The sequence below is a fragment of the Amblyraja radiata genome, chromosome 33 (assembly GCF_010909765.2).
Source record: "Amblyraja radiata isolate CabotCenter1 chromosome 33, sAmbRad1.1.pri, whole genome shotgun sequence".
In the NCBI taxonomy this organism is placed as follows: Eukaryota; Metazoa; Chordata; class Chondrichthyes; order Rajiformes; family Rajidae; genus Amblyraja; species Amblyraja radiata.
The window spans coordinates 470,992-493,471 of record NC_045988.1 but is presented as its reverse complement, the minus strand read 5'-3'; the positions used below and the strand labels follow the sequence as shown (position 1 = coordinate 493,471).

At 42.7% G+C, this 22,480-nt stretch overlaps 1 protein-coding gene across 2 annotated transcripts; it reads left to right on the top strand.

The window, feature by feature from the left end:
- Positions 1–7,200: 7,200 nt before the first annotated feature.
- On the top strand, positions 7,201–22,411 carry ankk1 (ankyrin repeat and kinase domain containing 1). Of its 2 annotated transcripts, XM_033049469.1 has the most exons (8): positions 7,201–7,603; positions 8,551–8,842; positions 11,244–11,386; positions 14,515–14,564; positions 15,994–16,149; positions 17,130–17,245; positions 19,589–19,664; positions 20,953–22,411. In XM_033049469.1, exons 1-8 carry the CDS (start codon positions 7,401–7,403, stop codon positions 22,245–22,247), a joined length of 2,331 nt encoding a protein of 776 aa, XP_032905360.1. In that variant the 5' UTR covers positions 7,201–7,400; the 3' UTR covers positions 22,248–22,411. The 2 variants fall into 2 exon arrangements, with proteins under 2 accessions (XP_032905360.1, XP_032905361.1); XM_033049470.1 differs by lacking the exons at positions 8,551–8,842; positions 11,244–11,386.
- Positions 22,412–22,480: the final 69 nt, after the last annotated feature.

The window sequence follows — 22,480 nt, the reverse complement described above, 5'->3', positions numbered from 1 at the left end:
TGAAAGGTGATGTGATCCAGTTTTCTGCAACTTCTTATTTCGCACTAAATAACCTCCAAAGTGGATCTGGAACTAAAACTCTGCACAGACGATTGCAGCATTTAAAGTGAATGAGACTGAAGAGGCAAGTATTACAAGCAGAGGCACATCTGATAGTATTTTATCAAGAATTTGGGCAGTGAGAAAAGCAGAAAAATTCACAATGACCTTCAGGGACCCTGTTTTTCAAGGGAGGTTGTGTAAATAATAATGTTACAGCAAAAGAGATTTGAAGATAAAAACCCAATCTGTAGCTATGATATAAGGCAGAACATCTCTTGGCTGCCTGAGCAGAGAATAGCTTTTCTTAAAATTCATAGAAAAGCATGAGTATATTTTCTGCCTGAAACTGTATTTGATGGAGCTTCACAAATTGATTGAATAATTTTCATGCATTGTGAAATGCTGGCCTATTCAGGGTAAAAAAAACCCCATACTGGAATCACTCCGGTAAATGCACAGTGGGCTCAAAGAGACGTGCAGACAGATGAACTCACAAAGTGTTTGGGTTTTCATACATACAGATACGGTTGTCGAAGACAAAACAGTGAAGCAACGAAGCCACTTGGAGCTACCTCGATTCAAACGGCTACACCCACTAATCTGCAAATGTCCTTCCAGGAATAATGAATTGGTTAGATTTGCAATTTCTCATTATCAACTCTAAATGTAAACCATTTTGCTTTATTTGCAACTTTGAGACCTCCCAAGTGCCTATGTTTTTGGACCCATTCAACACCATTAATCAATCAGTTAGAGAGATGTATGGGAGCTGACCAGTCTATGGATTCATGGCAATAGTTTCTTCAGAAGCTAATTCAGTGACTCCAAGAGGCTAGAAGTATTCATGTTAACTTTCAGTGCAGCTTTTGATGTTTGATTTATTTTGTTAACAGAGAAAATGTTAGCGGAAGGTGGAGGATAACAAAGTACTCTTGATTTTGATGTCCACCGTTATGCAATGTTTTGAGAGGCTAGTTATGGAACGCAGTAAATCCAGTCTACCCAGCAGCCTTGATCCATAGCAGTTCACCTACCGCCACAATAGGTCCATGGAAGAAGCCATTGCCCTGGCCCTACACTCATCCCTGGAACACCTGGATAAGAGAGACACCTACAGTGCCTCAGACCCCTATTCATAGACTACAGCTCTGCCTTTAATACCATGATACCATCCAAGCTGGTCTCCAAACTCGCGGGACTTGGTGTCGGCACTCAACCTCCTGACCAACAGACCCTGAACAGTGAGGGTAGGGGACAAATCATCCTCCCCGATTGCCCTCAACACTGGTGCTCCGCAAGACTGTGTTCTTAGCCCCTTTCTTTACTCCTTGTACACCCACGACCGTGTAGCCATGTACACCCACGACCGTGTAGCCGTGTACACCCACGACCGTGTAGCCGTGTACACCCACGACCGTGTAGCCGTGTACACCCACGACCGTGTAGCCGTGTACACCCACGACCGTGTAGCCGTGTACGCCCACGACCGTGTAGCCTTGTACGCCCACGACCGTGTAGCCGTGTACACCCACGACCGTGTAGCCGTGTACACCCACGACCGTGTAGCCTTGTACACCCACGACCGTGTAGCCGTGTACACCCACGACCGTGTAGCCGTGTACACCCACGACCGTGTAGCCTTGTACACCCACGACCGTGTAGCCGTGTACACCCACGACCGTGTAGCCTTGTACACCCACGACCGCGTAGCCGTGCACGCCCACGACCGTGTAGCCGTGCACGCCCACGACCGCGAAGCCGTGTACGCCCACGACCGTGTAGCCGTGCACGCCCACGACCGCGAAGCCGTGTACGCCCACGACCGTGTAGCCGTGCACGCCCACGACCGCGTAGCCGTGCACGCCCACGACCGCGAAGCCGTGTACGCCCACGACCGCGAAGCCGTGTACGCCCACGACCGCGAAGCCGTGTACGCCCACGACCGGGTAGCCGTGTACGCCCACAGCCGCACAAATTTAATTCAATTTGCAGAAACCAATTAACCTACAAGTCGGCACTTGGGAATATGGGAGGAATTTGGAAAATGTGGAGAAAGCCCACATGGTCACAGGGAGAACGTACAAACTCCCCACAGACAACACCCATAGTTTGGATCAAACCCGTGTCACTGGCAATGTGAGGCAGCAACTTTATCGCTGTGCCACCTTGTCGCCCCGAATACCTTAGGCCTTTGAATTCAACCATATCTAATACCATTTGTATTACCCTATCCATCTTTGTCATCACTTTCAATGAGCTATGGACCTGAACATCAAGGTCCTACTGTACATCTATGTACCTAACCATTTACTCTATATCTTCCACCAGAATTTGCCCTCCAAAGAGCATAACAGCCTGAAAATAATAGAAGAGACACAAAGGGATTGAGTCATCTCCTACTGTTACGTAAAGGGAGGAGATGGAAACATCAGTGATCTCCACCTGTGTGGGGAGGTAATCATCCTTCCCTGACACTTAGACCAACAAAGCAGGCCTTCCCTCTGAGTAAGACACATTCCTTCAACAGTTCAATAACTCCATCACTTATTAGATCACCTCCACACTATGCCCTTGAGAAGAATTACTGCACTGAATGCTGAAATGAAGCTCCCCATGTAATGGTAATAATCGAACAGAAATCCCCAAATGTTTCTGATGGGAAACAAATATTCTGTGAAATGTAGTGTGTTTGTGGGCAGTAACTTGAATGACTGGATTAGCACACGGATGTGGCTCAGCAGTAAGGAGTGAACGACAGTAGTCTCTCTTGACTTGCTGCCAGCTGCTGTTATGGGAATCCTGCACAGCCAGATTGATTCTGCTTTGAACTTGCCTGAAAAGAGAGAGAATTTTTAAAGAACTGGTTGCTCATGTGTTTGAAAGGGTGAATCGAGGGTGGGGCCAAATGAAATTTAAATGTGTTCATAAGTTGGAGCAGTTTGCAGCAAACTTCAGCGTGCAGAGAAACTATCTGCCAGTGACAAACAGGGAGTAGGTTAGTTAGGGAGTAGGCTTTTTAATTGTGTAGAAAGAATCCCCGTCAATTATTATCATTGTCATCAGTCAAGATTGATGTTGAAATAACCCAATTATTTCCATTCTGCCTGGATATATATGTGTCAGTACAGTATAGAACTTTTGTTGAACCAGTAATATTACAGATAAGCCAAGGTACACGCCAGTGTACAGACTGGAGGAACTCATCTTTTCAAAAGTTCAGGAGTTGTAGGCGCAGAATTAGGCCATTCGGCCCATCGCGTCTTCTCCGCCATTCAATCATGGCTGATCTATCTTTCCCTCTCAACCCCATTCTCCTGCCTTCCTGTAACCCCTGCCACCCATACAAATCAAGAATCTATCAATCTCCACCTTAAAACTATGCATTGACTTTGCCTCTACAGCCCTCCATGGCAATGAATTCCACAGATTCACCACCCTCTGAGTAAAATAAATTCCTCCTCATCTCCTTTCTAAAGGTACGTCCTTTAATTCTGAGGCTATGACCTCTGGTCCTTGACTCTCCCACTGGTGGAAACATCCACTCTATCCAGGCCTTTCACTATTCGGAGAGAAGGGTAAATCTGCAACACAGATTAAACCATAGAAACTGAAGTGCCACAGATCAATGCTCTTACCCAGGCACTTTGTTGAAACTAGATTCAAATTAACAAAATCAAATCTAGAACTCTTCTTCATAATTTCTTTTCACAAGGCATGGAATGGAGTGGAATTTGGAACAGCCCAGTCTCCAACATTCCTTCAAAGATAGACACAAAAAGCTAGAGTAACTCGGCTGGTCAGACAACATCTCTGGAGAAAAGGAATAGGTAACGTTTTGGGTTGAAACTTCACCCATTCCTGGATGGCAACATGGTCCTCTTCTAAAGCTCTCCATTGACATTCAGTTGGGAATCACCGTCTTTGCCTGCATGTATTTTTATCTATCTCTTCCTAGCCGCTTCTCCTTCCCTGACTACAGCATTACTCCTATCATTGGCTTTTTCCCCCTTAACATTGTCATCTAAATGAAATGTAGACTATTATTTCCCATGCATATACTGATGACAGCCAGCTCAATTTAACCAAGTATTTTTCTCTCTCAATGTTGTCTGCTTGTATGCTTCACATTCAGAACTGGATAATCAAAAGTTTTCTCTGACCAATCTCTCTCCCTGATATCTGGAAATAAACTAGATGATTTGAGTTCTATATTTGACACCTGAGGTGAATTTAAGATTGTATATCCATAACATTATCTGAACTCCCCTGGTTCCAAAATAAAGATAAATGCTGAGAATACTAAGCAGGCTCGAAGGGCCGAATGGCCTACTCCTGCACCTATTTTCTATGTTCCTATGTTTACTAAGCAGGCTGGGCAGCATCAGTGGAGAGTGGTCCAGAGATGATTGCACAGATGAGCATCAATTGCGAAAATGGTGAAAGCATGTTAACTAAAACTGAGCTGTCAGGAAGAGGTATAAATGGTGGGAATACTGAGGAAAACCAAACAATGTTTCTCTCCATTAATGCTACCTGGCCCATTGAGTATTTCCAGCATTTTCTGTGTTTGTTTTCATCTTTCAACATCTGCAGTTACTTTGGTTCCACCGCCCCTCACTCTGGCAATGGAGGAGGCCCAGGACAGAAAAACCAGCATGGGAGTTAAAATGGTTGACAACTAGGAGATCCAGTACTGACTTGGCGGACTGAGCACAAGTGTTCAGTGAAAAAGTCGCCAAGTCTACACTTGGTCTCACTGATGTTCTTGACTGATGTCCTATTAGCCCTGTTCTCATATACTGGAGAATATCTGAAGAAGGGTCTCGGCTCGAAACATCACCCGTTCCTTCTCTCCAGAGATGCTGCCAGTCCCGTTGAGTTACTCCAGCATTTTGTGTCTAACTCATATACTGGATGCTCACTCATCCCCAAAACTCTCAAACTCCTTCCATAGGTTTCTTAGAGGTAAGATAAAGCATTTGATTATCTGCCTTGAAATTCCTTGTGCATTGTTGTTCTATTTTGTGTGATAACATAACATGCCTGAGTAGCAGCTTGCAATGCTAAAAATGGAAATGTAGGGTGTGGTGAACAAGAGCAATGCAGTTGAATAGCCTGCTACTTCGTAACACTTCAATATTGTGGATTCATTCCAACTACTAGATGAATCAAGGTGTTCCCAACTATTCAGTTAGTAGCAACAGTCTGCTTGTCTCTCTGGAACAGAAATTAAATAACATTGAACCAAAAGAGTATGCGTTTATTTCATTTGCTGCATCTGCATCAAGTGCCCAGACTGTACTTGATACCATACTTAAATAATAATAATAATGGATGGGATTTATATAGCGCCTTTCTAATACTCAAGGCGCTTAAATACTTGGTCCACGTGCCCAGACTGTACTTGGTCCAAGTGCCCAGACTGTACTTGGTCCACGTGCCCAGACTGTACTTGGTCCAAGTGCCCAGACTGTACTTGGTCCAAGTGCCCAGACTGTACCTGATTCTGTACTTGAGTAATTTAAACTGGAGGTTTTTAGACTTGAACAATTTCAGGTCAGAAATGCTAGGGAGGAATGTTGGGCTCATGTAGCAATGTGACTGGACCATTGATGTTCAGCAGGTCAACTGAGGAATTTTAATTAACCAAAACTGAAATAGTAGTTGCTACAAAACCACTGGATTGTCATAAAAATCCACTGACCGCTTGTGTTCATCAAGGAAGGAAATCGGTCATCCTTACCTGGTTTCAAAGATGCCTCCAGCCCTACCAATACCATAGATTCTTAACTTTCTCTTCAGTTCAGGGAAAATTAAGGAAGGTCAATAAATGCTGGTCACAAGTCATGATTTGTTAAGCACTGGGAAATAAAGACTCTAACACTTCAACTGAAGTCAGTGCCTTGATTCTCTGGCCTAAATAAGACAGAGGCCATTGAAATGAAGAGCTTAGAAGAAATGAATGTTTCCAAGACTTCAATTTTCTAGTTTTCACAATTCTCCCGTGTTGCTAGATGGTTCAGGGATAATGTTGTTCTCTGGGACCTTGAGGATAATTAATGTCTGAGCCTTGGCAATTGTCACTGTTTCGTATGAAGGTCAAGGAGGCTTCACTATATGTTCTCAGCCAGACTTCATATAACAGTATAGGAAAGAACTGGAGATGCTGGTTTAAATCGAAGGTAGACACAAAATGCTGGAGTAACTCAGCGGGACAGGCAGCATCTCCGGAGAGAAGGAATGGGTGACATTTAGGGTCGATCAGTCTGAAGAAGGGTCTCGACCCGAAACGTCACCCATTCCTTCTCTCCAGAGATGCTGCCTGTCCCGCTGAGTTACTCCAGCATTTTGTGTCTACCTTCATATAACAGTGCCCTGGAGTGGAGCAACCTGCTTCCATTCTACCCAGCCAAGGCAACCTGAGGCAAGGCGCAATGCCCAAACTTCGTGGTGGCAGAGTTTGTTGATGCTTGACAAACTAATGCTTCCACCAGAGACACTCTGTAGATATCTCGAGTTCAGGTTGCTGAGAACTGTTCTGCATTCATTATGTTCTTGGAGTATTCAACATCACGTTCCATCTTATAATTACGTCCTTGTACGTCCTTCAGTGCCCAGAAGGGTTTACGTATCATTGAACCCTTGTGGTTGTAAAATTCAGATGCTTGACTTGCAGATTGTACAGTATGTTCAGCTCATGGTCAGACAAAGGCATGCATTCCACTGTATCACATTACACCATGTAGCCTTGGGCCTGCAGAATTTCATCCTGCATCTTTATAATTATTATTTTCAAGAGATACTACCATAGGACATCATTTTATATCCCAAACCTTTCTGGTTTTTTTTGTTACCTCTAGCATTGCTCTTGTATTAAGTCAGAAAGCTGTGGGTATGAGTCTCTGAATATTTCAGAAATAATGAAGATTGTACAGTAATTAATTTAGTGTCAGCCTTTAACAGTGAGCTGTCTTCATTGTTATGATGGGTCACAATAAACCAATCTGAGTGCAATACTACTCTGTATTGCTGCTTGGTTTACAGGGTGGTGTGTATTCAAAGCCACTGTAACTGCATTAGTAGTGTGACGTTAGGATACCCAGCATGGTCTGAAGAAGGATCCTGACCTGAAACATGGCCTGTCATTCCCTACACAGATGCCTGACTCGCTGAGTTCCCGCAACACTTTGTGTTTTGCTCCAGATTGCTTGCATCAGCATAGTAATTGTTGGTGACACCACTCCTGTTTTGAAAGTGTGCAGTTTCGATTTGCACTCGACTCTCCGCCCCTGAGTTTGATCAGGAAGTACAGCGCCGGTGGATTCTCCTTTTCCCCAAAGCTGTCTTCTCCTTGTGCCATGGCAGGTGAACCAAAGGGGTTTCTCCTACAGCAGTCAGCCATCACCCCAGGTGTGTTTACCGAGGCTGACTTTGTGTCTTTCAACAAGATCGCTTCAGGAAAGTTCGCAAATGTCTTCAAAATAAAACACAAAGTGTGGAGGGTGAACTTGGCCCTGAAGTGCTGCCATTTGTTACGTGAAGAATCATCAACATTTGAAAGGTGGGTGTTAGACATTGTAGTTACAGTTAGAGATGCATTCACTTTTAAACAAAATACTAATTGATAATTAAAACTGCAGTAAGCAATTTATATAGGAACTAAACATGGATGATATTATTTATATCCACCAGACAATTACTGTGTGATGGAAATTGCTGCAGGCAGGCTTTTGCTTTTACCTATAATTTGCTAGATTTATCATTTTGATGGCACTCTAAACTAAACTAAACTAAATGTTATTTTAAATTTAGTGTCCTCGATCAATAGATGAAAGGATGTGGGTGAAGATGCATCCACACTGAGGATTGCAGCTGTGCCCATCTGAACCATTTTGGCTTGTCACCATTCATGGATTAATAGGCCAGTGGCATCTCCCTGTATGAGACTGTAGATGTTGGAGTCATAGTCTCAGGATAAGGGGCGGGTATTTTAGACGGGAATTTTCTGCAATTAGAGGGCTGTGAATCTTTGGAATTCTCTACTCCGTTAGGATGTGGTTGCTCATATAGTGTGTAAAATTAAATTTGGGCAATAGATTCTTGGGTGCAAGAACCACAAAGTGATATCGGGCAAAGCAGAAACAATGGAAGGGACATCAATGTTCAGCTAATCTTATTGTAAAGTGGAGAATATGAGGTGTCAGAGTTTACTCCTGAGTCTATTTCTTATGTTCTTAAGTTTGAACGGTCAGGTTAGTATATACTACACACACACACACACACACACACACACACACACACACACACACACACACACACACACACACACACACACACATATATATATGTGTGTATAATGGAATATATCTATCCATATATATCTGCAGAGAATGTGCAGACAAAAATTGTGTAAGTACCGTAAAAAGATAGATAAGTCTAAGGATAGTAGGAGATAAAAACTTAATCTGCAAAAGTTTGGGACGTTACCTTTCTTCTTTAACATTACAGGGACATGAAATATCTGATGGAGGTGGCAGGGAAGACGCTGAGAGTAAAGTTCAAGCACATTTTGCCAGTATATGGGATTTGTACACGGCCAGCGGGAATTGTAATGGAATACTTAGAAAACGGCTCTCTGGATAAATTGCTCCTCAAAGATACATTACCTTGGCCAATGAAATTCCAGATTATTCATGAGACGTCTTTGGGAATGAACTTCTTACACAGTATGAAGCCACCACTACTTCACTTGGAGTTGAAAGCTAGAAACATACTCCTGGATGAAAACCTCCATGTCAAGGTTGCTGTGTTGATTGTCTGTCTGACCGGAACTCTCATACCTGACAGGTTTAAGGCAGCTAGTGTGACATCAATTAGTTTCCAGCCTTGGTTTCGTGATAGCTCTCATCTCTGCATAGCAAAATCCTTTCATAGCAAAATAATTTGAGTATAAGAGCAGGGAGGTTCTACTGCAGTTGTACAGGGTCTTGGTGAGACCACACCTGGAGTACTGCGTGCAGTTTTGGTCCCCTAATCAGAGGAAAGACATTCTTGCCATAGAGGGAGTACAGAGAAGGTTCACCAGACTGATTCCTGGGATGGCAGGACTTTCATATATAGAAAGACTAGATAGACTCGGCTTGTACTCGCTAGAATTTAGAAGATTGAGGGGGGATCTTATAGAAACTCAATGGATGCAGGAAGATTATTCCCGATGTTGGGGAAGTCCAGAACAAGTGGTCACAGTTTAAGGATAAGAGGGAAGTCTTTTAGGACCGAGATGAGAAAATCATTTTTTACACAGAGAGTGGTGAATCTGTGGAATTCTCTGCCACAGAAGGTAGTTGAGGCCAGTTCATTGGCTATATTTAAGAGGGAGTTAGATGTGGCCCTTGTGGCTAAAGGGATCAGGGGGTATGGAGAGAAGGCAGGTACAGGATACTGAGTTGGATGATCAGCCATGATCATATTGAATGGCCGTGCAGGCTCAAAGAGCCGAATGGCCTACTCCTGCACCTATTTTCTATGTTTCTGCATAGGATATTTGCGGTTTCAACTTTCATTTCAATGTACAATGTATTCTGACACCCCAGTGAAGTGTTGAGGGAGTGCACCATCATCAAGATTTTAAAACTAAATCCCATTTTCCTTTGCTAATGTCCAAAAGATAGATTGCATTACAGATTAAACCAGTATAATGATATTAATTCAATTTATCATAAGAGATAAGCTACAGAATATCAATGCAGCCTTGTGCTGAATCAATCAGTTAACAGCACAATCTCGGGCAAGTGGTGAGAGTTTTATTAGTTGTCCCAGTTGGTGAACCCGTTCATTGTCACTCTGGTGGGGGTTCATTCGTTGTCACATGACTTCTCTATCCCACTCCACAGCAGGTCAGGCTACATCTATGGAAAGAGAAATAGAGTGGAGGTTTCATGTCACTGACTCTTCATTTGAGCAGACAAAGAGAGAGTATATGCTGTCAAATGCAGACGTAGGGGGAGGATTATTGGGAAGCACCAAGATCGAGTGCAAGGTAGTTGAGATAAATTGAGCAAAATGGTGATAATGTGAGTCGAAAGTGTGTGACAGGCAAACAAGGAAATATGGTTGAGAAGGTGTATACATGAGATTAGACAAGATCATTAGCCCAAACTTGTGAAGTTTGGTGCAATGTACCCAGTAAAAAGATGAGAAGATAGATTTCTATTGTGTAGTACTTTTCAAAGCAGAAGATTTGTATTGAAAAGTATTTGGTGAAAATAAGGCAGACGCTGTGAAATTCATTGTGTGATGTGCCATGAAGGCCATTTAGTGTGTGATGTGCCATGCAGGCCATTTTGCAACAGTTATCACACGTATGCAGCAAAGTGAAGTGGAAAAAAACAAGTCTCAGCAGGAAGGAGTCTTGTCCAAAGTAAGTTAGAGAGTAATTCCTCATGGCACCATGATCACAGTGTCTGCTGCTGTAGGCAGCTGAGGAATCTCCTGCAACCTTGAGTCTCCAACACTGCAGGTTAGACAGGCAATCGGTGAGCTGTCTGTGCGGCACCATTCCAGTGTTTCTCCTCCACATTGACCTCCAGCACAATGTCTAGCCATTTGTCAAAGATGTGGGAGCCCACTCCTGCTTCCCGCCTGCCAATGCCGCAGAAGGCAAGGCTGGCATTTGGCCATATGACTTGAGACAGTGCCATCTGCTGAGGATTGCTAGCATTACTCAATAAGGTGCAAGGGCACTCTTGCTAATTCACCTTCCTGCATATAATTTGAAATGCCACGCAGTTACCATGTGTAAATGTATTGAAGGTCTGAGAATGCCACAATGCTTTGTGTGTCAGGCATGTCTCTCTGCCACTGCCCTGGAATAAACTTGCCATGTCCATTATATGTTTCCATTTCCAAGGTCCAGGTGGTGGCCTTTAACGGCTTGCATTGAACGTCATTGGACCATTACTGGAGTCTGACAACCAAATGGAGTGGGATAGAGAAGTAATGTAACAGAATCTCTCTCTAAATGGCGTTCAGCAAAATCGTTTGCCCAGTGGAGTGTGGACTTTGGCATTTCTGCCTTTGTGCTGCCCTTAATTGTTAAACCAATACATGCACATAACACTATAATGATTTTATTCATCAAAGGGAGACGTGTGAAAGAAAATGTTTGTGCTCACTAACAAGCATATTTTTATATTTTATAGATAGCAGATTTCGGATTATCAAAATGGGAAGATAGCATGAGTAATATGGAACAAATTGAAAGGTCTGCTATGAGAGGAACCATCATCTACATGCCACCAGAATTGTCAAATAAACCTTCTGGAGTCGAGCATGACGTTTACAGGTCAGATTTCATTGAGTTACAGGATCTGGTGAAGTCTTCAAGTTTAATTTTTAGTAGCAGTCTTACCGGTATTATTGGAATTCATTCAGCATAGTCAGAATTGTTGTGGTTAGGTGTGAAGTTAAGGGAGATTATTTTTTAAAGGTTGCTGCATTAATCACTTGCTATGATTTATACATAACAATGATAGCTGAATTCAAAAGAGCCTCATTGACTATAAATTGCTTCTGGAAACACTGGGATGGCGAGAGGTGCCACATGGATGCTCTGACGAAACATCAACAACCTGAACTGTTGCCTAGTTTCTCGTTCATGCTGGGGTGGTGCCTGTCCTGATAGGTTCCACATTTTGTTTTTGTTTCAGATTTCCAGCATTCACATTTATTTTGTAATTCTTCTTAACTGTATGGGTGTGCAATGTTTGTATTTGTTCTTTCCATTTTCTTCCAAATGTGCAGTTTGTGGCTGTTTGCTTTATGCTGCTTCATTGGGCCCTTGCTCTTAGTTTGATCACCCCTCCATGAACACAACACTATCTCTGAATAGAAAACCTAATCTTAGGAAGTCATCAGCATGCTGCTATGTTGAAAATTACATTCTCATGCGCTACCTTCTCTGAGATCTGTCAACAGCTTGTAGCTGATGTGATGAGGTGAATGCCAAATGTTATCTAAGTTATGAAAACAAAGTTACTTCCTGAAACAATAGTTTTTCACATCACATTAAAATAAACTGCTGGAAGAACTCAGTAGACCAGGCAGCATCTGCTGAGGGAAATGGACAGACAATTTGGGACCTGGGCCTTCAGAACAAGGGTCCCAACCCAATACTGTCTCCAAAGATGCTGCCTGGCCTGCTGAGTTCTTGCAGCAGTTTGTTTTTTGCTCTAGATTCCAGCATCTGCAGTTCCACATGTCTAGTTATTCCTCTTGGATTGTTCACTGATTCAAACCATGTATTTGAGATGTTTTATATTGCTTTATATCTAAATGTTATTAATACATTGAAAATGATTTGTGATGGAGATGATTGAAGCATTTGACCTCATTGATTACATTTGAATGAAAGTAGATAATAGTAAATCTGCAGTGTTCTCAGCATTTTGACTAGTAACACCTTTCCCATTAGTAACCGCGGGACAGATTTCATATTCAATCTTGAATAAATTGTTTATTTCATTTTATAACAACCCTTAAACTATCTATATAGTTCCTGAACTGCATTCCACTTACTTATCCACCAAGCACCTGAGGAAAGAAATATAGTTATTCCAGCACTGTGACGTTTTGATGTGACAGAACATTTCTGGGACTAAAGTGATGCGACGTAAATTCAATGGAAATTCATATTTTTTAAAATTACTCTATTCCACAAGGATAACAATGTCTATCGCTCCCATATGTCAAGGTGTCTCAATGTACCTTTCACTGAAGTACCACCTTTGAGGCTCAGCCATGTAGGTATTGTGTCAGACACTTTGCAGCCATGAAGATCAAACAAAGCCATCTGATCAACCAAATAATCAAATAAATGTTGGTTGTGTTAATTGAATGATAAATGCTGACTAGGACATAAGGAGGGATTCCTCTACTCTGTAGGTTAATCTTTGAGAAGATTCAATGAAAAGGAACTGCAGATGGTGGTTTATACCAAAGATAGACAAAAAGTGCTGGTTTAACTCAGCAGATCAGGCAGCATCTTTGGAGAAAATGGATAGGTGACGTTGCGGGTGTGGGACTTTCAGACTGAAGAAAGGTCCTGACCTGAAACTTCACTTATCCATTTTCTCCAAAGATGCTGTCTGATCCGCTGAGTTAATCCAGCACTCTGGAAGAAGGCACCTTCAACGTTACAGAATCCCTAAAATACTGCAGTGGAGTTCCTGACCGTTTATACACAAGCCTATGGATTTCCCTGTCTTCCAACTCTTGGTCGAGAGAGCTCCTCACTAACCACAGAGAATATACCAAGGAGTACCTGAATAAATCAGCATCTGAGGGAAGGGAAGGAAGCATATGAAGGAGAAAGGAAAAAAAGAAAAGATGAATAAAGTTGGATGAAATCAGATTGGGCAATTGGAAACACCCAACCTCATGCTGATGGATGAAGCTAGTGGGAATAAATACCAATCTCCTCGTGAATCTTTGCCACACGTTCCATGTTTGTTAAACTCCATGCTGGGAACAATAACACTGCCACTACACTCATTTACATAACATTATTATATGGGGTGAAACAAATCTTAAAAACCTGCAAGCAAACAGATGTTGTTACTGATATTTATAAAAGCTAGTCATATTTCAGTGAATTAGAGCAGCTGTATCATTTAACAGTCAGAATTTAAGCACTTATTATGCAAATTAATATTAAAGCTTTCAGTGCCCTCTAACCATTTAAGGTGACACAAAGGTATGGAACTTGCATCAATACTTGTTTACCCAACATCCCTCTGCTCAGCCACCTACGTTACCCACTTGTCTGACAACAGTTTTATTTTAAAATCTTAAATCATTTATTCAATTTTTTTCCCCAAAAAAGTTCTTCCACGGTCCCACTCTTCCCTACATCTGTAATCTTTAGCCGCTGAGATCGTTGCTTCTCTCCCGTTCTGTTGTGAATCGATTCATCATAGGTTGTTATTCCTTCAGCCCCATTGGTATAAAGGTTTAGAATTCCCTTCTTGCACTACATACTCCACCCTCTCTCCTACTCAATATTCCCCACAAAGCCTACTGTACCTCTAAGATACGATTGTGCCATTTGAGAGACTTTTGGATAGGCAAATGGATATGCAGGGAATGGAGGAATATGGATTATGTACAGGCAGGTAAGATAAGGTCTTGGCATCATGTTCGGCACAGACTTTGTGGTCTGAAGGGCCTGTTCTAGTGTACTGTGTTCTATAACCAAGATTTTGAATCTCTTTTAAGATCTCATGTGATTCAATGTGAACTTTTGTTTCAGAATACTCTTGTAAAGTATACTGAGAGATTTCCGTATAATACAATTAACAGTTGATGCTTTCGTTGAATTGTACTGATTTCATTTCTTTGTCTGGTTAAAGAAGATTAGCATTTGATTTGTGACTGTGCTGTCATGAAGAAACTGACGGTGAATGTTTTTTACAGCTTCTCCATTGTGACGTGGGAGGTTGTGACACAGCAGAGGCCCTATGCTGGTAAGACCATCACTCGCTCTCCCTGTAAGAACATCCCTACAAACATCATGGCAACAGATAATCCCTTTATCAATGGGATTTATGATTTACTTTAAGAAGGATCATTTACATTAGGAAGGATGCATTATTATTATTATTACAGCATTTAATTATGAGCACTAACATTAATTTTGTTTGAGTTTTGTGGTTGGTGTAGATGGATGTGTTGAATACAATTAAGTTATCTGCTTGATTTTCAACTTCATTACAGAGATACTTGGTGATCCCTGTAGAAATCATAGAGTGTTGCTCCTCAGAAAATAATTCAGTTGTTTACCTGATTCATCTTGGCATTAAATCATTTTACTTCCTCTGAGACTGCACTGGTGAACATGTTTATTGATCTGTTTAGGAAAAGTAGTTTAGCAGCTGCATCTTATATTAATGCAAAAGAAACATTGACACAAATCATACCTGAGCAGTGAAAGCTATTTCATGTAAAATGAAACGCAAACATACACTTCTGAATGCATTCTAAATTATTCTGGCCAACACGTTAACTGTTTATTCCTTCTTATTTTTCTCAAATTACTGAGAGGTAATATATTTATAATTAATTCTGCCTTTGTTGAAGAGCAGATTTGATACGTGATTTAAGTCATGTTGTACTTTGGCAGGTTAAAGAGAGTGAAGCAGTTCCCATTAGATATGATTCAGGGACCAAGAGATGGTGATGATGATCTGGATTGTCTCTAGGGATAGTTTTGTTCAGTTTAGTTTAGTTTAGAGATACAGCGCTGAAACAGGTCTTTCATCCCACAGAGTCCGCGCCGACCTGCGATCCTCGCAGACTAACGCTATCCTACTGTAGATCAGTGGCTCATGACACACTAGGGACAATTTACAATGTGACCAAGCCGATTAGACTACAAACCTGTACGTCTTTGGAGTGTGGGAGGAAACCGGAACTCCCAGAGAAAACCCACGCAAGTCACGGGGAGGTCGTACAAACTCCGTACAGACAGCACCCGTAGTCAGGATCGATCCTGGGTCTCTGGCGCTGTCAGGCAGCTACTCTACCGCTGAGCGGGTGGTAGAAATAAGGAGTGCTTGAGCTTCCAATAGGTGAATGGATGGGTAGAAGAGAAATAATGTGCAAGGCTGTGGAGAAAGAAGAGGGAATGGAACTAAATAGATTGCTCTACAGTGAGCAGGCATGGGCTCGGTGAGATGAACACTTTCCTTCTCTTCTGTAACAGCTCTATGATTCTCATTTAACAACTGTGTGTGTCTGTGTGTGTGTACATTTGCATAACATCTGCTCTTGGTGATGTTATATTTGTATACTTAAGCAACAGGGCTCCATCTAGGGTCGTACACAGTTTTTATTAAGACAAGAGCTGGTGTATTTCAGTATCCAAATGCTTCCATTTGCCGTTCTACATTTCAGGAACTGACATACTGGCTGTATTTGTGAAAGTTGTGGCAGGAGAGAGACCGTGCCTGAAAATAATCCCAGAAGACGGCCCTCCAGGATGCGCACAGGTGGTTGAACTGATGCAAAGATGTTGGAATCAGGAACCAAAGAGACGACCTTTGTTCTCCGGCAAGCTGTTTATTGATGATGGGGCCAACTCTTTACATAGAAACATAGAAACATAGAAATTAGGTGCAGGAGTAGGCCATTCGGCCCTTCGAGCCTGCACCGCCATTCAATATGATCATGGCTGATCATCCAACTCAGTATCCCGTACCTGCCTTCTCTCCATACCCTCTGATCCCCTTAGCCACAAGGGCCACATCTAACTCCCTCTTAAATATAGCCAATGAACTGGCCTCGACTACCCTCTGTGGCAGAGAGTTCCAGAGATTCACCACTCTCTGTGTGAAAAAAGTTCTTCTCATCTCGGTTTTAAAGGATTTCCCCCTTATCCTTAAGCTGTGACCCCTTGTTCTGGACTTCCCCAACATCGGGAGCAATCTTCCTGCATCTAGCCTGTCCAACCCCTTAAGAATTTTGTAAGTTTCTATAAGATCCCCTCTCAATCTCCTAAATTCTAGAGAGTATAAACCAAGTCTATCCAGCCTTTCTTCATAAGACAGTCCTGACATCCCAGGAATCAGTCTGGTGATTTACTGGGAACTGCAGCATTTGTTTACAAATCGTTCTAAACTAGGTGTTGGCAAAATGTCTGAAGAAGGGTCCTGTCCTGAAACAACACCTTGGTAGGAGAGAGAAACAGAGTTAATGTTTCGGTTTATGGTCTTTCATCAGGGCACCCTAATGAAAAATCACCAACCTAAAATATTAGAGAGCAGAAACAAGGAACTGCAGATGCTGGTTTATAAAAAAAAAGGCTAAAAGTGCTGGACTAACTCAGTGGCTCGGGCAGCATCTCTGGAGAACATGAATAGGTGATGTTTAGGATCGGGACCCTTCTTTAGACTGATCAGCCTGAGTTACTCCAGAACGTGTTAACTCTGTACCTCCATCCAATGCTGCCTGGCATGCTGAGTATTTACAGTATTCTATGCTTTAATTAAAACCAGTAAATCAATATTTTTTTTTATCATTTTCTTTTCTAGAAATCGTTGTGGAAACTGAAATGTTGTGTAGCCTGTTACAATTCCCAGATATTGACAGCAGTAAGACAACTGAGAAAGCAAGAATGTGTCTGCGTTCACCACATAGTAGCCTTCAAGTATGCCGATCTCCTGTGCCAGCCTTTATCTTCGCCAAAAACTGTGTTCAATAGAAAAATAAGTAAAACAACAAACTCGTGAATCCAGAGAAGCTGCAGAACAGATTCATAAGGATGGATAGAGTCGAGAATTGCAGCCTGGTAACAAGGTTACAAGGGTCAGCCACTAGAGGGCATAGGTTTAAGGGAAGAGGGAAAAGATTTAAATGGGATCTGAGGGTCAAGTTCTTTCACACGGAGGTAATGAACTGCTGGAGGAAGTGGTCGAGGTGGATACAATTACAACATTTTAAAGGCATTTGGACAGGTACAAGCCTTTTCTATGGATAGGAACATTTTAGAGGGATATGGGCCAAACACAGGCAAATGGGACAAGTATAGACAGGCATCTTGGTCAGCATGGATGAATTGGGCCGAAGGGTCTGTTTCCATGCTGTGTCACTCTATGAATCTAACAGTAGTTTCACAACTAATTAAGCCATAGTAATTTATAGTAAATTAAATAATTTTAAACAGTAGTTTATTTTTTAATAGATGAAAATGGGCAGTTAATTTGTATACAATATGACCCCCAAAACATAAAAGGGCAGTCATTTTTTTGATATGTTGAATTTGGATAAATGTAAGCCCAGTATTGACAAGATGAACCTCAAAATAGTGCAGTAGTAATTTCCATATGTGCCTGAGGGAGTTTTAAAGAAGTTTAGAATGGTGGCATCTTTAACAATGCAGTGCTCCTTTTTACAACAATGAAGTATTCATCAATATTTTTAAGCTCAATTATTCCCAATTATCTGATTTAGAATCACGAGTGGCCAGCCACAATAATGCAGCTGAGGCATGGATAGGTTGTTTTTACATCTGCAGGTAGGCTGACAGTCAGATGAAATAAAGTAAGAAAGTATGGCTAATTCCCCATGAATTTTCAAAACATGCGTGTCCCTTGCAAGGCAAGAACTTGTTGACCATCTTTGACTGCCCTTTAGGAGGTGGTTTTACCTTGCACTAAATGTTATTCCCTTATCATGTATCTGTACACTGTAAATGGCTCGATTGTAATCATGTATCGTCTTTCCGCTGACTGGTTAGCACGCAACAAAAGCTTTTCACTGGACCTCGGTACACGTGACAATTAACTAAACTTAACTTCTGGTGGACATACTCTGAGCTACTTTTGTAGGGAGTTTCAGGATTTACGCTAGCTAAATATTCACAGCACTGCAAAACCTGTTTGTGCTGTAAATTCTGTCCAAATCTGTGCCACCGTTGTTACCTAAATGAACTTCATGAATTTAAAAGAGACATTGTTTCTCCGTTATGCCATTGCAGCATCTCAAGGGAGAAACAATTAAAGTTCCCAGCCACTAAAATTAAAAACATAAAAGTTAAATAAATATCTATAAGTTTTATTGACACCAGTGCAGTGATGCTGTATTAAACAGTATATTATACAGCCTTTAGTGTTTTTAGCGTGCAGTAACAAAAATAAACTTATCGCCATTAAAAGTTATTAAAGAGATCTTTAATTCTGTTCTACTTATGGGAAATTGACCAGGTACAGCTGCAAATAGTGGACAGTGTGAATTAGATGATTGCACACATCAACATTGATGTGTAACTGATGTGCAACTTAGACAGCAAACATTCATCACTTACAAAATTACACTGACTTACTAAGTTGCCACAGAAGGCTGTGGAGGCCAAGTCATCAGATATATTTAAGGAAGAGATAGATAGATTCTTGATTAGTACGGGTGTCAGAGGTTATGGGGAGAAGGCAGGAGAATGGGGTTGGAGGGAGAGGTAGACCAGCCATGATTGAATGGTGGAGTAGACTTGATGGGCCGAATGGGCTAATTCTGCTCCTATCACTTATGACCTTATGACTAAAGGGCCTGTCCCACGAGCATGCGACTCCATGCGGCAAGCGCGACCTAAAGGGCCGGTCTCACCAGCATGCGCCTGCATGCGGCAAGCGCGACCTAACGTGGTCGCTTGAGTCGTATGGCCTCGCGGGGCCGGTCCCACTTCGATCGCCGGAGCCTTATGGAGTTGTGCGGAGCTGGTCCCGACATCGCGCGGGGCTCTGAAAAACTGACCGTGTTCAAAAATTTCTGCGCGGCGCCGGCCCACAGCGGCCTCGACGCCGTACATCACGCGCGAACTTCCCGCGGTCTTCGCTCGAACTTCATGTCACTCACTCGACCTCCGCGCGGCCCCTGCTTCTGGTTAGGTCGCGCTTGCCGCATGGAGTCGCATGCTCGTGTGACAGGCCCTTTAGTAGAAGAAAGATTTAGAATTTCCTGACAACAATCAGCATTCTTATTTTTTCCTTTCTGCTAGAATGGAACAATAATTTCAGAGATTGCAAGTTATGAATTGCAGAAGTTGAGCCTGTTGTCCGGGACTGAAACTGATGGTGAGTATGTACGTGTTCCCCAGAGTAAGACTGGACCATATTCAGTGGTGTTTTGAAGCATTGGAGATACAGGTCCGCCCTGGGTTTTAAACACCTGATTTGGTTTTTATCTCCAGGGGCTGTGCATGCTGAGTTGTTCAATTATTTAAGGCTGAGGTTAATGTATTTTAAGGTGATAACAAAGTTATTGAGATCAGATCGGAAAGTGGATGAGATAGTAATTAGTTATGATATTACTGAGTGGTGGAGCCTGCAGCAGACATTCATGGCCAACTCCTCCGTCAGGCACTCACACTCCATTCATTTCTTCTCTGTATTATAAATCATTGTGGACCAATCCACTCTGCAATAGCTGCAATAATAATTGGAGCCTTATCTTCATGAACCTATCAAAAAGCAAAAGGATTCTGCAGATTCTGGAAATCTGAGAAAAAAACAGAAATGGTTCAGCAGGTCAGGCAGCATCTGGAGAGAGAAGCAGAGAGAAATGTTGCAACTAATCCCAGCAACTAATTACCACTGTGTATTTCATGGGTTTATCATTGGTTACAGTAAAGCTGAGTTGAGTTCTGCTTGACAGATTATCACAAGGACCTGTGTGCTGGAACCTTCAGCAAATCACAAACTGCTGGAGGAACTCAGTGGGTCTGGGGAAGAAATGGACAGATGACATTTTGTGTCTAGAACCTTCTCAAGATGGTCCCAACCCAAAACATTTCCTGCCCATATTCTACATCGATGTTGCCTGACCTGAGTTCCTCTGACACTCCTTCAAAACTCTGATTTAAAATATAGTGTTTTAGTTTCTTATTCACAATCTTGTTAACAGACAACAAGAACTGTGGGAAATGATGGAAAATGAAATAAAAATAAAAAATGCTGTAAATACTCAGCCAGCCAAACTGCTTCTCTAAAGGGACACACAAGTTCACCGATGCATGTTCTCCAGAGATGCTGCCTGACCTACTGAGTTACTCTGCACTTTGTGGCTTGCCTTGCCAGTAAGACTTGGCCTTGGTTTTCTGTATTTTGTTTGTCATCTCTGATACTCTGGCGAGATTTGATACAAAATGGTTCGTGGATTAATGTTCGAAAAATCAGGTCAGTCACTGTTCTCTCATGAAGGGTGATTGACCAGAAATGTTGATTCTATTTCCCTCCACAGATGCTGTCTGACCTGCTAACTATCCTCAGTAGTTTACATCTTTGTACAGGATCATATTGAATGACAGTGGTATTGCACCGTCCTATCCCTGTTTCTGCTCATGACTTTCTCTACTTATTGCAGGTGAAATCTCCATTGATTCTAGAAGGGAACTGTTGCATTCTCTACTAGAAAGTGACCTCAGTCATTTGAAGAGGATATTCAGAAAAGAGCATGTTAGCTGGAACTTTGTGCAAGACTACACTTTGATGCACTTGTCCGTTCTGACTGGAGATGTGGAGTTTGTTCAGCTGGTTCTGGAGTCTGGGGGATGTGTAAATGATCAGACATCCCGAGGGGCCACACCTCTGATACTGGCTGTGCAGTACAGGTTTGTGCACCTGTGTAAGTTACTGATCCAGGAGGGAGCCATTGTCAATCTAGTGGATGAAGACAAATGGGCACCTCTGCATTTTGCATCTCAGAATGGGGATGACCACATTGCCCGGCTACTCTTGGACAAGGATGCCCAGGTCAATGTGAAGGAGGCTGATGGATGGACACCACTCCACCTGGCCTCCCAGAACAGCCATGAGAACGTGATACGAGTGCTCTTCACTCGAGGTGCAGATACCAGTTCCCTTGACCATGAACATTGCTCATGTCTCCACCTTGCTGCATATTATGGTTACTACAGCATCACCAAGCTACTGATTACTCAAGGAGCCAATTTAAATGAAGCACAGACTGGCCTGAAGACACCACTCCATCTAGCAGCTACAAGGGGTTTCTTCAGAGTGGCGAGGTTACTGGTGAACAGTGGAGCTGATATCAATAGTCTAGATCACTCTCATTACACCCCTCTGCATTTGGCAGCATTGAATGGCCACACGGGAATCTGCCGGCATCTCTTGAAGCATGGGGCTGATGCCCAGCAAAAGTCCTTGCAGAATTGGATCCCCTTGCACCTTGCTGCTCTGAAGGGTCACACATCAACTGTACGTCTTCTGATGGAACATTTATCTGATCTTAATGTCGGTGGAGACCTTGAATGGACTTCACTGCACCTGGCAACATGCTACAGCCAAGAGGATGTTGTCTCTGAGCTCCTTGAGAGAGGTGCCAATCCCAATGCCACTGAAGCTTCAGGATGGACACCGCTGCACCTGGCTGCCCACGGAGGCAGGTTCCGCTGCCTTGCCAAGTTGCTTGACCACCAAGCCAATGTGAATGCTGTCAGTCACACCGGATGGACATCGCTGCATGTGGCAGCCGTGAGTGGGAGTGTGAACATCGTAAGGATGTTGATCATGCAGGGAGCTGACCTGAAGGCCCAAGACCAGTATCTCAACACTCCCCTGCAGTTGGCTACGAAGCATCTGAACCACAACGTGGCCAGCGTACTCTCAGCTGAAGAAACAGCAAAGCATGATTCATGACTTACCTTGTCTGGGCTGTTCACAAACTCCAAACACTTGATGTTGGAAATTTAAAATCTGCTAAGGGATGGACCTTCCACATCTGAATCTCTGCTTGAATTGAGACCAGTGTTGAATGTAAACTTCCTCAGAATGACAGGGTGTCCAGAGGAAGAACAATGGAGGGGGGGGGGGGGGGGGGGGGGGGGGGACGACTATGGACCCGGCGTGGGGGGCAATAGAGGTTCACATTA